Source organism: Epinephelus lanceolatus, chromosome 3, assembly GCF_041903045.1.
Source record: "Epinephelus lanceolatus isolate andai-2023 chromosome 3, ASM4190304v1, whole genome shotgun sequence".
Taxonomy (NCBI): domain Eukaryota; kingdom Metazoa; phylum Chordata; class Actinopteri; order Perciformes; family Serranidae; genus Epinephelus; species Epinephelus lanceolatus.
This window is the reverse complement of record NC_135736.1, coordinates 38334081-38350768: the sequence shown is the minus strand read 5'-3', so window position 1 is coordinate 38350768 and position 16688 is coordinate 38334081. Positions and strand designations below refer to the sequence as shown.

Here is a 16688-nt window from a genome sequence, read left to right as displayed (position 1 = left end):
CCAAAACTGGACAATAGAAGATTGGAAAAACGTTGCCTGGTCTGATGAGTCTGGATTTCTGCTGCCACATTCAGATGGTAGGGTCAGAATGAAAGCATGGATCCATCCTGCCTTGTATCAATGGTTCAGGCTGGTGGTGGTGGTGTAATGGTGTGGGGGATATTTTCTTGGCACACTTTGGGTCCCTTAGTACCAACTGAGCATGGTTTAAACACCACAGCCTACCTGAGTATTGTTGCTGACCGTGTCCATCCCTTTATGACCACACTGTACCCATCTTCTGATGGCTACTTCCACCAGGATAACGCACCATGTCACAAAGCTCAAATCATCTCAAACTGGTTTCTTGAACATGACAATGAGTTCACTGTACTCCAATGGCCTCCACAGTCACCAGATCTCAATCCAATAGAGCACCTTTGGGATGCGGTGGAACGGGAGATTCTCATCATGGATGTGTATGAATACACAAACGTGTTCAAAATGTCACCCCGAATTTATTGATAATTAAAGAATAGAATTTACTATGCTCTGAAAGGCAATCACCCATATGGCATAATCATTAGTGAATGTTATCATAATCATAAATAAACATAACAAATTGCAACTACTTCCAGTTCTAATATCACAGAGTACTGCAGTTATGTGTGTTGTGTGTACTAGTGGTGTTGCCGTACCCCAGCAGGAGCCATTGCTTGACTGCTGTGGAAGGTACAATCAATATCAAACACCCTACTGTCTTTATTTCATGACTTTCAAATGTATTAAAAAGTGGAAAACTAGGATGTAACATGATATTTGTGTAGCTTGTGTCATTGTCAACTGCTAGAGTTTTTGGTAAGTGAGAACATTTCATAAAAACATTATAGAAATAGGTCATAGTACAGTATGCCATAAGAAACTCATTTAAAATCATTAATAAAGTCACAGTAAAGTGTGTCATAAAAACAAATTCATAAAACATCATTAAAAAAAGTAATAGAAAAGTGATAGTGTGTGCACTTCTCCTGTGTGGCCCTTCATTATATGCTGGCTCCCTACATGGCACTCAGTCATCAACATTTTCAGAACCCCTGATCTCGGTTTTTGATTCAAAATGCCTTAAAATGGTCAGTTTAGCTGCTAAGTTTGTCAAAATGTATCCTCAGACTTCTGCAGGAGTCAGCGCAGAAGGTGTCGACTGACAATGGTGCCACCAAAGTTAAACAGGTGCTTACGACCACCTTTGACTGTGGTGAAGACACAGAGGTGTTGAAACATTAGTCTGCACATTTAAAGCCTGTAAAATAATCAGTCCTTGCACCTGATTTAGCCATACGCTGCTGGAAGATGTACAGGGAACCTTGTTTCAAGCGGCTACTGCTAACATCAGTCTAATAGTGTTGCTATTGGCGCATAACACAACCACATCAGTGACACAAGTCAACAGACAGCCTGCTTATTATCTACTCTATCGCAGCGAAGGAATGAAGTGCAGATGTGGTCTGTTCCAGTGGTGTGTTTGTGCAACTCAGTCTTCTTTAAATGTACATGAAAGCATGTGGAAGCATTCCTCATTAGTGAAGACGTCCTCAAGCTCATTTCATTCCCATGTTGCAATAGGGCAAATGATTAGCGGAGCCTCATTCCGTCCTGATTTATTAGTACAGGGGCTGAAGAATGGATGGATGGTGTCAGAAAAAATATCTGTGAATGTATAGATGAGCAATCTGGCCTCCACGTTGTAGAAGGACACCAGTCCCTTATCGCAGTCCACAAAGATTCCGATCCGGGAGGGTCTGAGGTTGACTGTCAGGTTGGTTGAGGGCTCTGTCCGAAAGGCGTAGTCGGTCCGATCCCGCAGGCTGAGGAACCAGTAGCCATTGGCAGGGCTTACAGTGATTTTGCCCTTCCGATTGACGGACCGGCTCGCTACTCCCAGGTCCCAGTCAGTCTTACCTCCGACCTCCACCTAGAAGAGGGCAGCATTGTACAGTTACTGCAAAGAGTGCAAACCTTACCATTTAAAACTGAACTAGAAGTGAAACTTATCTATGATCTCTTCAAAGCCAGACTGTGTTTGGGAAGCACTGAGCATAAGACTGGATAATTGTGGACATTTGTGGACATGCACACAACAAATTCAGACACTTGGATAATACTGCAGAATAATTTTCACAAGATTTTTCAGACATTTTCTAGCTGTTTTTGCTGTCAATAATTCAGCCTCAGTCAAAGTCTGTTTGCACTGATACGCTTTAATTTTTTGGGGTGCTCCGCTCTCCTTAATTCCACTCGATGGAAAACTTTTTCTGGGACCACAGAGAGCCTTGGGAGGTGAAGAATTTGTACATTGAACATTGTTTTTGGGTGAATCACTCCTTAAAGCTTGCTGACTCGGAATTAAGCTTTGAGGCTGGTTGGCTCTCACACACGCGCCCTCTGCCACTGACTTGTACACAGCTTCACACTGAGGCTCACTTACCTCCCAGTAATGCCGTCCTGAGTTGAAGCCCTGGCTGGCTAACACACACACCACCCGGTCAAAGCGCTCAGGGTTGTCAGGTACCACCTGATGGCGTTCGCCACAGTGCACCTGCTTCCCATCCGCCGAGATGATGAGACGTGGGTGGGCTGTGTTGGGGTCTAAAGTGATGTCAGCTGACAGATTGAGAAAGAGAGTGATGGTTGGTGATTAAAAATAACACCACATATGACAACTGAGTGAAAGTGACAACAAACTATACAGAAAAAAAACCCTTACCTGCATATTCTTGAACCCTCCTTACCTCTGCAAACAAAAGAGTATAAATATATTTACTTTCTTTTTTATTTTGCCACATTTTATATTGATTCATTGAATTTAACAGGATAAAAAAATGAACGAAATCACATTTTGTGCTGTTAGCTAATCAGAATCTTACTTGGGTTGGGCCTGGGTACAGCCAAAGATCGCTGGCCTGTTAATGAGGGAAAAGAACATTTCCTTTAATTTACTCATATACGCTAAGCTCTGAATCAAAGAGCCAAGAAACACAGTAGAGCTTCCAGAACAAAAAAACATGGGATATTTTCAGTCATGTGCCACAGTAACAAAAATAAGACACTGTCTTGCAACAGCAGAGTTGCAGTTTCAGTTTATCTTAAATTCAACGTGTACTTGACAATCCAGTTGTACTCTTGGCCTAGACGAACACTTACAGATTTCTGGCAGTTTCTGCATCTCTTCCTGAAAGCGCTCCATCATTTGATTGACAGTCCGGAGGATCACCCCTGAGGTCAGCTCAGACACCACAGAGACATTGGACCAGTCCTTAGCTTGTGGAGGGGTGGACAGGGCAGAGAACGTCTGCAGAGGGAAGAAATGTCAAAAACAGACGTGGCTTCAACAGATGTAAAGAAATGCATCAGCTTTTTGAGACTGTCTTGTTGGTGAACATCATGATGAGGAAAATGATCTCCAAATGTGTCTGTGTCTATCTGCTGGTAGATCACTTGATGAGTTCTCCATGTTAACCATGTAACACATAGTTTCTCAAATTGGAGTATGGGTAGGGGAGAGAGGGGTCAGTTGGGACATTTTTGTACTGACACAAAGTAACCCTCCATTACCCACTACTTGGTCCATAATGAAAATAATTTCCTGAACAGATAAAGGTGTCTCCTACCAATTATATTCTAGTATTCGAGTCCAAGCCAAATGAAAAACACAATTTTGTAAAATGTACAAGGAGTGCATTTTCCCAAAATTCAGCCTCCCTGGAAAAGTAGGGACACATTTTATTGGGCTAAAAAAAACATCATATGAATTAAAAAAATAAATGCATTCTAAATTTGAACTTGTTACATTTAAAACATCACTTTTCCCACACATTTCCTTAAGAAGAAAAAAAAAAAAGAACTATTTTCCTAAAGGGTTAGCATACCTTGAGAAAGAACACGCAGTCTTCAGACAGAGCCAGCTCGCTCAGTGTTGTTCTCCTCTTTCTCAGCTCAGTTAGCTCCTCCTCCAGCTCTCTCAGCAGGCCTTTGGCTTTGTGCTCAGCCGCCCGCCGAGTCATTTCTAACACCTGGGAATAACAGATGCCATGGAGCTCAGTTAATACTCCTCCAAATGCTTATTTGTGTTAATAATGGTAAGAGAACTACTTTTATTTCTATGAAAACAGAAAAGGCTTTGAGATATTGATAGAAGATTCTCTCCACACTTCCTGTGTCAGTGTTATTTACCTCCAAGACTTCAGCTTGGCAGCGCTCCAAACTGGAGATCAGCTTTGTAAACACACAAACAGCTCCCTCTGTCTCTCTCTCAGCAGCGGCCTGGATAGAAGATGAACAGCAGGAGGGGTGAGGTGTTTAAAGGCACCCACTGGAAGTTTGTGTTTGGCAACTTCTATAAGCTCATGAGCAAACGATGGAGTAGACTGGAAGACCCTTTACTATGGCACAAACCACTGATAAAGAGTGTGCAGGGGACAGTGTTGGGCAGTAATGTGTTACCAGTAACAGCAATAATACTACTTTTCCCACTAATGAGTAGTGTAATGAATAATTGATGAAATTTCAGCATTAATATCACAAGTACACCCCAAAAATAACTTGTTACAACCTTGCTTTTGTTTGCCCTTCCCCGCTACTGGTTTGAAATCCACCAGTCCCATAACATCCCCAGATTCATTTTCACAACAGAGTGGTGCAGGAATCCTAAAACCTGGAAATGAGTTTGCAGTTTTGCACTTACAGTTCCCTCACCTTGAAGTCAGTGTTTTTTATATAATAGGTTTTAATGGGTTAGACGCCTGAAATAAAGTCTGTGGTTAACACATGCTTTAGAGACTTTCATGTTTTGTTGTACAACGTATAATATGTCAGTAAATACCCGACTGGTGAGTTTTGAAGCTTTTACATGTTTTTTTTTATTAGGGTAACAAGTGGCTAAATGAGACTACAGAATGTCATCACGCCAAGCACAGCTTTACAGCCTCAATGTGGTGACGAAGTTGGAGTCATGTGACTGTGGTGTAGTTTTGTTTATAGTATGTATATGTAGTTGAGTGTGGGACAAATCACTGATACAGAGTGCTTGGGGGCAAGGGCATAGGTTTCAATTCAACATTGGAGGGGAACACTTCCTTTCCTGCATTCTGATGAAATTTTAAGCACCAATTTGGGCTTTTTTTTTTCTTTTTTTTTTTAAAAAATGTTTGCATTTTCAAAAATTTGGAAATGTCTATTTATGTAAGGGAAGATGCAAACTATTATCAGGAGGTCTGGAATTTTGTAGCTACACATTTGCCAGTATGCACAGTGTTATAGTGCAAACTGGCAAAGGTGGTGCAATTGACCCCAACGTGAAACTATATATATATATATATTTTTTTTTATATAATTTCACACTTCTGTATGAGAAAATGAGACACATTCAAAGACAAATATGCTAAATCCCTGGGATGGGATTCCACTCCACTACATTACCATATTAATGATGTGATTGTGGTGCAGGCTGTTTCTCTTTGTCCCTCACCCCCCCCCCCCCCCCCCCCCCCAAAAGTTGAAAAATGCCAAATTAAGTGCACACAACTAGATGCAAGAAAGGAGAAGTGACAATTTGTTTGACCTTTTGTACATTTTCCAAAAATGCTTCAACCCATAATTTTTGGGAGGTTAGTGAGATATAAACACATTCTATAAAACACTTTTAAAAGCTTATACAGAACCAAAAAGCAGTCCCACATTACTGAAGACTGCTCCTGCACCTGTGCACAAACTCATACTTCCAGATAAATCTGGATTTTAACATTATCTGTTTTTTAAATATGTCTGTCCTAAGTGAGTGAACTCCCCCGCAGTTGTCAGTCTGGTGGGAATTAGTTCTAATTGGTGCTAATTCTTAAATATATCCACAGTTTTAGACCAGAGCTAAACGTGGAGAAGAACCCACCTTGACACAGACTGAAAACTCACCTGTATCTCTCGTAAAGAGTTCTGTATTTCCTCCACTTTCCTCTCTCTCTCACAGATTTGATCCTTCAGCTCCACCTCTGCGATACCTAACTGGGACTGGAGAAGACAGAAAACACACATTTAGTCAGTATTAACCTCACTGTGTGTATAACCAGTAGCCACAACTAGCCTTATCCTGACCCTGAAGCCTGGTGTTTGTCACATATTCTACACCAGATACACCTACACAGTATATGCAAACACAAATGTGTGGGAAACACAAGCTTTTTTTGAATAAGAATTTCCATGGCTGCAAGAAAAGGAGAGTTTAAGATGGTCAATAACATCCTTCAAATAGGTCGTTGAGTGGAAACACCCCTTTTGATGCTCTTTGCATTATTGCACATGCTCCATATATAATGTGCCTGAACCTATCCTTTATTCATGTAGTTATGGTATCTTACAAATTATTTCTGTCTTGTTGTAGCAAAATTAGACAAGCCTTGTGTAAATTGGTGCAACCGACGTGTTGCTTTCAGCCTGTTTATTTTCATTGTCACTGAGTCAAATTCATGTTTTCACCGTTTATTACGATGCCAAAGTCACCAGTGTTTTTGTCTTTAATATGACCTCAATGAAACAATATGTCTTTCAATAATACAGTTACAGTGTAAACATAATGTTGTCCCCAGTTAAAGCCCTGACACACCAAACCAACATAAAAAACACACTAGTGGCGATGAAGGCCAACTGCATCGCCTCATGTTGCCTGTGTTTTGGTCAAAAGGTTGCACTTGAACACACCACAAAGACTCTAGCCAATGGCCAACCAGCACGTACATTCTGCGCATGTGTGAGAGGAAGTAACTCATTTGTTTCAGTCTCATGCCCTCTTGACATTAGTCGTTTGTTTCCTTTCCCACTCTGGTAATCCTCACGTGCACCGAGCTAAACTGCCAATCAATAGTGATATCTCGCACTGACAACTCCACTGCAGATTTAACACCAAGGGCGGACTAGTGCCAACAGTGAGTGACACACCGCAAAAGCAAGGGTGTTGTTGTTGGCTTGGTGTGTCAGGGCCTTTAGACAACTCTCCCTAACTGACTGACACACACACACACACACACACAAACCTTCTTGATGTGCCACTCTCTCTTGGCAGGGATGATATTGTGTCCTCGGTGCTCCGCTGTCTCCACACAGGTGCAGCAGACACAGGTGTTGTCGGTACGGCAGAAGAACTCGAGACCTCTCATGTGGGTGGGGCAAAGAGGCAGATTGGGGGGAGAATCAATGGAGCCGCTCAGTGTGTACCTGTCGTAACATTACAACAAAGAAAAGGAAAATTAATCAGCAACAATTTTGATAACTGATTAATCATTTCAGTCATTTTTCAGGCAAGTAGAGTCTCATGTGACCAACTCCTCTCACTGCAACTAATATCTTACACCCCCTTTTACTCATGGTGGTGTATTCAAGCTGTCACTGCTCTGCTTTGTCTTTTGCAACATGCTTGCTGCCATGCTTCTAACCTAAAAGCTATGTTGCTGCTTGCTGCCATCTTTTTAAAAAGCAACTCGCAAATCCAGAGTCCTTTTTGTCTGAGACTGAGACAGGAGCGACTAAAAATGCAGTCGAGTTGGAGATGAGACTGAGACCTTCAAAAATTTGTCTCGGAGCCAAGATCAATCTCGAGTACTACAACATGAGTATCAATAACGATACTAATTAACGATACAGATTAACAAGTGACAAAAATCTAATTTGCGATGAATTTTAATGGTCCCCACAGGACAAGTCTCAATGTTTTTGTTTAGTCCTTGACCTTCTACTCATGCCACTATCAGGCCAAAACCTACTGTGTGGATGAACCCTTTTTATTTAATGATTTAATGATACCACATTCCACTTGTCTCTGTCACTGCATGTTGCATGCTTTTTTGCTTTGTGTTTCATTAAAGCTGTTATTATGCAACGTTTACACACTCCCCATACTTGGGTTTTTAGTAATGTCCTTTCTTAGTGGAGCATTAAAGATGAAGTTGAATGAAACCCATTTTAATGTAGTCTAAGAGCGTATGTAGTTTCGCACCTGCGGGGAGGTGAGTAGGGTGGAGGTGAGTAGGGCGGAGGTGGGTCATGGGGCTTATGGTTCTGCGCCTGGAAGGACTGGTGAGCATTGACTGAACCGGGGCTTTGGGGGTGAGGGACAGGAGTTGACAGCATCTGAAAACGAGTCATCATCTCAGCCAAGACTGTCTCTGGCATCTCCCCCGGCCTCTGGAGTGATGATGACGATGTCAGGGCCAGGTGATGATGATGGTGCAGATGTGAGTTTGGATTCTCTACTCCTCCTCCATCTCTTCCATCCCATGGCACCCCGGCGTTGGCCATCTCCTTGAACCGTTCCGTGATTTCCTTCAGGGTTCGGTTGATATGGAGCTCTGGTCGCTTGCGGAAGGACTCCTTGCAGAGGGGACACTGGTAGGACTTGGCGCCCCTCCCCCCTGCTCCAACTCCTCCTCCTGGTCCATCCCAGTAGGAAGAGATGCAGGCCTGGCAGAAGCTGTGGCCACATGGTGTTGAGACTGGGTTCCTGAACACATCCAGACAGATGGAGCAGGTGAACTGGTCTTCAGATAGAAAGGCTGCAGGCAGCGCCATTGCCATCCAGTGTTAAGCTGTATGAGAGACAGTGCTGCTATTAGACAGAAATACGTCATTCAGGATATATACAGTAAAACTATAATGATAAATTATATTCTTGATCCCCTTTGCCCTTTTTTGTGATCTGCTAGTTGTTGTGTCTTTGCTGTGAAAGATATGAATCTACTGTTCCTTACTTGCAGGCATCGTCAGAAACAACTCAAACAGGTTCCTATGGTAATGTGAAATACTGTGAAGCCAGATTTACACATACGGGAAAAGGCCTCGCTTTCAGTCTACACTCACAATCTGCATGAGTGTAGATTTACCAAGGCCTCAGCTGATTACCCAATCAATCACTGACAGTATTGATGCAGAGGATTCAGGTAAAAATCAAAGTCGGGTTCATCATCTAAACCTTAAAAAGCAAAATTCAAATTAAGTCAGTTCACCTAAATCAATTCTTTCAGCCTCATCACTTTTCTAGTGATGCGGCTGTGGCTCAGGAGGTTTCTCAGGTCGTCCACTTATCAGAAGATCAGTGGTTCAATACCAGGCTCCTCCAGGCTGTATGTCAACTTGGACAAGATACTGAATCCCAAGTTGCTCCTGGTAGCCGTGCAATCGATGTGTGAGAGTGTGTTTGTGTTTATACTGATCCTAGCAGGTGACACCTCGTATGATAGCCTCAGGCACCAGTGTATAAATGTGTGTGGGAACGGGTGAATGTGACAACTGTTTTAAGTGGTTGGAGCGAGAAAGGTGCTACACAAGTCCAAGTCCATTTACCATCCTTAACATGCTGATAAGTTTTGTGTGATTTGTTCAGGTTTGTGATATTTACCTCTGAGATTTTTTTCCTGCACCCTTGTGGTGCTAAAAGCAATGAAAAAATATATTTTTCATGAGCAGACATGTCCTGACTTTGGGTTACATAATGGTTATTATTGTGCATAGTTGCTCAAAGTGCAGCCCCCCTCAGAAAAAATGTGTGCGGCCTCCGAACACTACTCAGCTACTGTGTCAAACAGGCGTCTGTCAGGTAAGGAATGACACCTTGTAGAAATCTACTGGTTGCATGGCAACTAGGGTGACCTCATGGGTGTTGGAAGGATTGCGTCCTGTCATCTATACTAATGCTGTTAGCTATAGTTAGTGATTTTGGCAGTTTAATGTGAAAGTAAGATGTGTACTACTTTCTTTGCAGCCTTACTGGCTCCCTACATTGGCACTTAGTCATTTAAACTTTGAGCACCCCTGTTATTGGAGCTAATTTCCTAATGTCTAATTTCCACTCTCTTTACTCCCTGTGTGCCCAAGCTTTTTGTATTTTCTCCTTCTGACCCAATAATCATAGGACGGATACGAAATCATCTCAGTGTCCTAGTCCATAGCTCCAGGCGCGGCAATAGCTCAGTCCGGGTACAGACCAAACACAAAGCATGGACTGGTAGCTGGAGAGGTGCCAGCTCACCTCCCAGGCCCTGCCAAGCAAACCCCCAACTGCTCAGGGTGCCTGTCCAAGGCTGCCCCTTCACCCTGACATCTCGCCATTTAATGCATGTATAGATCCTGTTTGTGCGTGTGTGTATTTCAGGCCTGTGTGTACATGACAACAGAGTGAAAAAATTGAATTTCCCCTCGGGGGTTAATAGAGTATAGCCTCTTCTTCTTCTTTATCTGGCTCACATACTGACACTCTAATACAGAGTTAAATAATCAGTCATATCGTCATTGGCAATGATACTCTTTATCCAGAGTATCATTAGGGTGTCATTAGGTCCGTTATGAATCAACAGCCAAACAATCAAAACTAATCTTACCTCTATCCTTACCCATGAACTGCTTCAGTTTGACCCCTGTCTGTATGCAGGTAGAATGTGAGTCCGTCTGAATGAATGTGTGCATGTTGCACTCAAACACACCCACACTAACACTAAAACCCTACACGTGAGTAGTTATACAAGATCCGGATATTCCGGCTTGGCGAGAACATTCCAGCTCATTTTGTTGAACGTAACTTTATCAATAAAATGTTAAATATGAAAACAAACTCAAAACCTGAAAGTCATCCACATTTCCTGTTTTTTCTGTGGCCGTAAATATCAAACGGCAACCTTAAAAGACAAGTCTAGTAAAATTCTATATTTTTCTTACTAACAACAGACGCAAACCAACAATGAGTGTGTCTACTGAGTATTGATATACTGATCATATCTTACACCTCTGTGGCATAGACCTTAACTATTAAACACACATCAGTGAGCCACACTGTTGTAGTGGCTGACATGTTCTTGATCATGAACACACACACTGTAGTTTATCTCGATTCAACTCCACATACACCTTCCTGCTGCACCAGATACTAACTTGAACACCAAAAACTACAGTGACCACATGTTTTAGGAAACTACTGAACCTTTTCAAAAACAATTTAATAAATGACATACTTGTAAGAATTTTTTTAAGAGAGTGCCACATACTGGATAGGGGAGTACTAGAAGTCTTTTCATGGAATCAGAAAGATGCCAGCTTTACTGTTTAACACTGCCTAAATACAACACAACAGATAGAGTATCACTTTGTCTTTTTATTTGCCACTGGCGCATTACAGTAATACTCTTCTCAAGCACAGCTTCAGTTACTCTACTAAACTGTAACTTGTTTGGAGGGGAGAGTCACAGCTTATACTTAATTCTGACATCTGTCATAGTGTCGTCATCAGTGTTGTAAACTGAATCTCATAGCTGGAAGGCAGCTGGTTTCAGGTGTTAACAAGCTGCAAGTTTATCCGCTTGTTGAAGGTGAAAAGTAATTAGCAACATATACTTCACAGTACTTAACATCCTACAACCTGATATCACACATGAAGATTAGTCGTGTATAGTTTCCTCTGTGTCTTTGGAGGAGCTTTGTCAAGTAAAAAAAATCACCCTGCTGATGTCAAAGTGATGTCACCAGGCTGCATTTTTTAAACAGACATTACAAACTAGGGGTGTGGATCAGGGGCATTTCGAGGATTTGAATACATTTGGGGCTTTGGCCAGACCTCTGTAGGGGGGTCCAGATTAATAATGAATTGTGATGTTAGAAATATTTGTAGTTGTTAGTTATTAGTATTGAGTAAAAACAGAATACTTTGTAACTGCTATCATGAAAAATATATGTACTAAAGTTGGAAAAATAGTTGAATGTATTCATGTTAACAGTAGTGAAACATAACAAAGTACATTAATACTGTAATTAAGCAAAAGTTTGAGGAAAATATTTTACTTTTTACTCCACTACATTTATTTTTCTGCTTTTATTTTAAAGTCTCAAATTAATAACTCAAAATATAGCCTAATCAACTAATAAAATGATCATGAATTATTATAGATGAAACTACAGAGCAGTTTTTCAGTCATTATAACTAGTCCATACCCATTGAGTACAGCATACCATACCATGACTTAATCATACCAAAAATTAGAAGAAAAAAAAACAACAACATTCGGCCACAGGGGGAGCCACAGCGATCGGTTGCATTTTAGCCATTTTTAAGCATTTTTCTGTTGTTATAGCACCACCCAGTTCCCAATTAGAGTTAAATTTCTCCAGTCACCTTGAGGCATCCTGTTCTACATAGTTTAGTAAAAATCGATATGGTGGTTCGGCCTAGATAAGAAATTAGCTCTCTAGCGCCCTCTACCACTGTGCCAAAATTCACATGGATTGACCGAGTCAGTGAGGAGAAAAACGTGGAACAGACACACAGACAGACACACAGACAGAGTTTTCGTCATTATATAGTGAGATGAGCTCCACCTTCACCACCTGTAACATCAAAGTGATGCATTAATGCACCAGTAATTACAACCCAGCATGGATCTGAAATGGATCATCTAACAAGTACTTTTACTTTTGGTACATGAAGTATATTTTGATGCTAATACTTACACTGGAGTAACACTGTGAATGCAGGACTTTTCCTTTTGACAAAGTATTTTTACACTGTACTATTACTACTTGTACGTATACGTAAAAGTTCTGAGTCGGCATCTGGGGCTTTTTCTTTTATTATAATGTTTATTTTTCTTTTTGAAATATATGTATATTCATTCATTCATTTTATGTAATACACCCTGGACAGGTCACCAGACTATCACAGGGCTGACACATAGAGACAGACAACCATCACACTCACATTCACACTGAGGGACAATTTAGAGTCACCAATTAACCTGCATGTTTTTGGACTGTGGGAGGAAGCTGGAGTACCTGGAGAAAACCCACGCTGACACGGGGAGAACATGTAAACTGCGCACAGAGGCAAGCTGTGTTATGAGAAATGTAAGATTAAATATTTTTGGGAGTTTGACCCACTTTGGGAACTAAAAGTCAGGATATCTGGGCCTCTGCAGCTTTACTTCCTTGAATTGTTAAGTCTTTATTAATTTTCACCATTATTTTTAACTACTCAACTTTGTACGGACTTGGAAGATCATAGGAACACATTATTTCAGGGTAGCGTAGGCGTCAGCCACAGTTATGCACAATCAGTTGTTTATTTAGCAGCTAAAATGCTGAGTCATACACTTAGTAAGCAGTATAATTGCCCGATTAGTTTAATTATGCTTGTCTGTCTCTCTCATTGTCCGCACTATGTTTCTAGGAAATAGCAGACACACACAGACACACGCACAAATTATAATTAACTGAGAACTAATCCTGGATAGATTTAAAGAGTGGAAGTAGCTCATTAGCAGCTCTCTATACCTGAGGAACGGAAACAAGCACACACACAAGCAGCTGCAATACAGGTAGTGCCAGTTTCTTATTGGCGAGCTGCAGCCAAAGGAGTGAGGTATGCAGTAAACAACCTGAGCATAATGATCTTAGTTGAAACAGAAAGGAAATGAGACACTGTTGATTGTGTGTTTCTCTCATGACATTAGGTATTTATAGTTATGGAGCCACGTGCATCAAAGCTTTGGATCAAGATTTCATCCATGTCATTGTGTATTTGCTTGATCTGTTTCCATTGCACTAAGTCACGTGTACTTTTACCAACATACCAACTTTTCCAATCCCCTATATTTGACACAGTCAATATATACAGTCTATTGCTAATGTCATATTTTAAAATTAAACTTAAAATGTAGACACTTCCATCTTTATGTTGAGTGATTTTCACCATTGCCAGATAAGTGTTGGCATTGTACGTTTCCGTGAACCATGGCTATGCTACATTTGTACGTTATCATGCATCAGATGAGATGACTTTACATTTCTTTATGTTTCGATGTGGTTACTGTGTGGTTAGGTTTAGGCACACACTGTAAAAAATAACCTATTTGTTTTAACCTAAAAAAGGTAGTGTTCAGGCTGCCTTAAAATTTTAAGTTGACTGAATTTGAGAAGACAAGTTGAGGTAATTTTGTAATCATTCAACGTGCCTTCTCAGATTCAGTCAACTTGATAATCTAAGGCAGCCTGGACACTTGTGTTTTTAAGTTAAAACAAATAGTTTCTTTTTTCAGTGGAAAAAAACACTTGGTTAGGGCTGGAAAATGATAATGTTTTGGTTCAGAGTACCCGGTGTTGGTGTTAAAATCCCCACTGGCATCACAATGATGTCTCTGTAAAAAACAACTGCTTTTTCATGCACAATCCCCGACGGAAAAACAGCGACATGCCGCTTAAAAAACATCCACATTTAGGGGCTAAAAAGCCACAGGAAACACAGCAATGACTCACTAAAACACAATGTTTTTTGTTGTTTGTTGGCCTTAAACAGTAATCTGCAGCTTGGCCAGTGTGTCACATCCACCTTCCTCTTCACCTCCTGATGGCAAAGTCAGCTCATATACTGTGTCATTTTAGAAACATTGATATGATGTGTATGAAACTTGCAAATGTAGCGTATTTGTGATTTACAGAAATGTACAATTCCTACATTTTCTTCTGGTGACTGAACTTCTTCGTCCCTTCTAAACCTCAAAATATTCAATTGAATCACCACAAAATAGGCAGTGATAAGAGAGCATGGCTTCCTGTCAGCCCTCAAGGTGTTTAACTTTATCTTACAATTTTTCCGTTTAGAAATGTGAAGTGCATTCATGTAGTGGAAAAAATGTCTCCTTTCAACTGCTCAAACATAAAATGTGAGAGGGGTGGCTGAGTCAAGTGTCTTTCAGCAAACGTTCCAGGAAAAGACCAAACTGAGCCTTTCCCGTCCGTCCGCTGGTCGGTATTCTCCCTGCTCTGCTGTTTATGGTCACATCTTAGACACATATTTAAACTTGTTCCTCGGTTCTCATGTCTCAGGTGTTATACAACACGGCTCTACATCACCTGTCAACAGTACCATTCAGTACATTGTTACATGTTGAGAAATCAGTCATGGGTTGAGTTCTGCTGGGTGAAACTGTAAAGCTGCAATGTAAACAGGCCCCAAACACTATTGATACACCTACACCTGTATTATAGGCCATTCTTTCCCAACACATTAGCATTACATCCATTTAGCAGATGCTTTTGTTCAAAGTAAGTGTATTCAACCTCTGCAGGAACAAGAGGTGGGTCAGTAATGGGTGTAATCTACACTTTCTACAATGTCTGCTTATCCAACAGCACCCATTAAATGGCTTTTCACATTCTTTCACACACTCTAACAAAACTATAACAAACACTGTGGTACTTGAACCTGTGTATCCTCACAAGAACATAGTGTTCATGGACTTTCCTGCTGATAATGATGGAGCATCAAGTACCAGTGCTTATACATGCTATTGTCTGCTATCTCACAGACTAACTTTGAGATAACAGTGTAGAAAACCTTTTTATTTATTGCAAATATACCACAGACATCAGGATGGAGTAGACACTATGCAGACACTGTAGAAACAGAACTTCATAACATGAAGAGACAACATGTGAGACACAGATTCCTGAACAAAAATTCCAGTGTGATAAATATGCCTTACCTGTTCTGAGGCCTGAAGTGATCCCAGAGATTATTTCTGTGTCAGTAAACAGATGCAGCGTATTTCCAACACTTCAGTCTCTCTCCCTCTCTGCAGTCTTTCCTCCTCATGTTAATATCTGTGACTGCTTTTCACTTGTCACATTCTTTTCCTTTTTCCCTCCTCCACTCTGTCATTGTCCCGCTGATCCCTCCCTCCCAACCTCCCACCCTCCACAAAGTTCATCCAATCCAACCTGCTCGACAGGTGCAACACACCGACACGCCTCTCTGCTCTTCTAAGCCAGGCCAACATGACTTAACTGATGCATGTACACAAATTAGATATGAAGAGATGCAGTTGAAGAATGTATTTGTGAAAAAATATGACAAATAAGTCTATAAGTAGGGTCGTGACAAGGCTTCAAATTTCAACATCTGCTAGGTAAGACCCGTGCCAAGCTGCAGACCACTGTTCAAGACCAACAAACACCAACACCAGCTGTGATTTAGCGAGTCATTGCTGTGTTTCCAGCAGCTTCTAAGGCACCAAATATGGGTGTTTGGTAACAACCTGACACTAAGTTTCCAGCTGCTTTTAGGAACAAAGACAGGTTGTTTCTTCTGTGACATTGCTGCTTTTCCTGTTGGGATTTGGCAAACTGGGTATTTTAACCCAGGTATGATCTTTTCCTAAGCGTAACCAAGTGGCGTTTGTGCCTGCCTAAATCTAACCACATTAACACACACACAGTGTTGTGTAAATGTCAAGTTTCAATGTATCCAGACCCCCGGGCCACTGTATCTTGGCATGACCTGGAGGAGGAGCTGGTCTCCCCCTTCAGACTTCAGGATGTCATTTTTACGAACAATTTCATAAGGCAATGTCAACTCAAATTCAGCCCACTCATCACACGTTATCCAAATTTGGCGGAACCCCTAGAAACTTGGTGCTATCCAGTGTCCGTGGCATTTAGATTCTCCAATATTTAATGATACTCGGCTCCTGATAGGACGAAGACCAATAACTTTCCCCCAGTGGGAAAGAAAGGGTGTTCACACTCTGAGAGATATTTTTAATAACACAGGTCTTCGCTCTTTTCAGCATCTGAGACATCATTACAATTTACCAGGTTCCTCTTTCTTTTTTTATTTACAATTGAGAGCAGCC

The 16688-nt window shown here is 41.2% G+C and overlaps 1 protein-coding gene across 1 annotated transcript; it reads right to left on the bottom strand.

Moving 5' to 3' along the window:
* Nucleotides 1-477: 477 nt before the first annotated feature.
* Nucleotides 478-15660, bottom strand: LOC117254956 (E3 ubiquitin-protein ligase TRIM7). The gene is made up of 11 exons (XM_033623436.2): nucleotides 15540-15660; nucleotides 8018-8606; nucleotides 7059-7239; nucleotides 5944-6039; nucleotides 4210-4299; nucleotides 3906-4049; nucleotides 3181-3328; nucleotides 2904-2939; nucleotides 2744-2770; nucleotides 2465-2640; nucleotides 478-1951 (listed from the first exon to the last, which is right to left on the bottom strand). Exons 2-11 carry the CDS (start codon nucleotides 8593-8595, stop codon nucleotides 1583-1585), a joined length of 1845 nt encoding a protein of 614 aa, XP_033479327.1. The 5' UTR covers nucleotides 8596-8606; nucleotides 15540-15660; the 3' UTR covers nucleotides 478-1582.
* Nucleotides 15661-16688: the final 1028 nt, after the last annotated feature.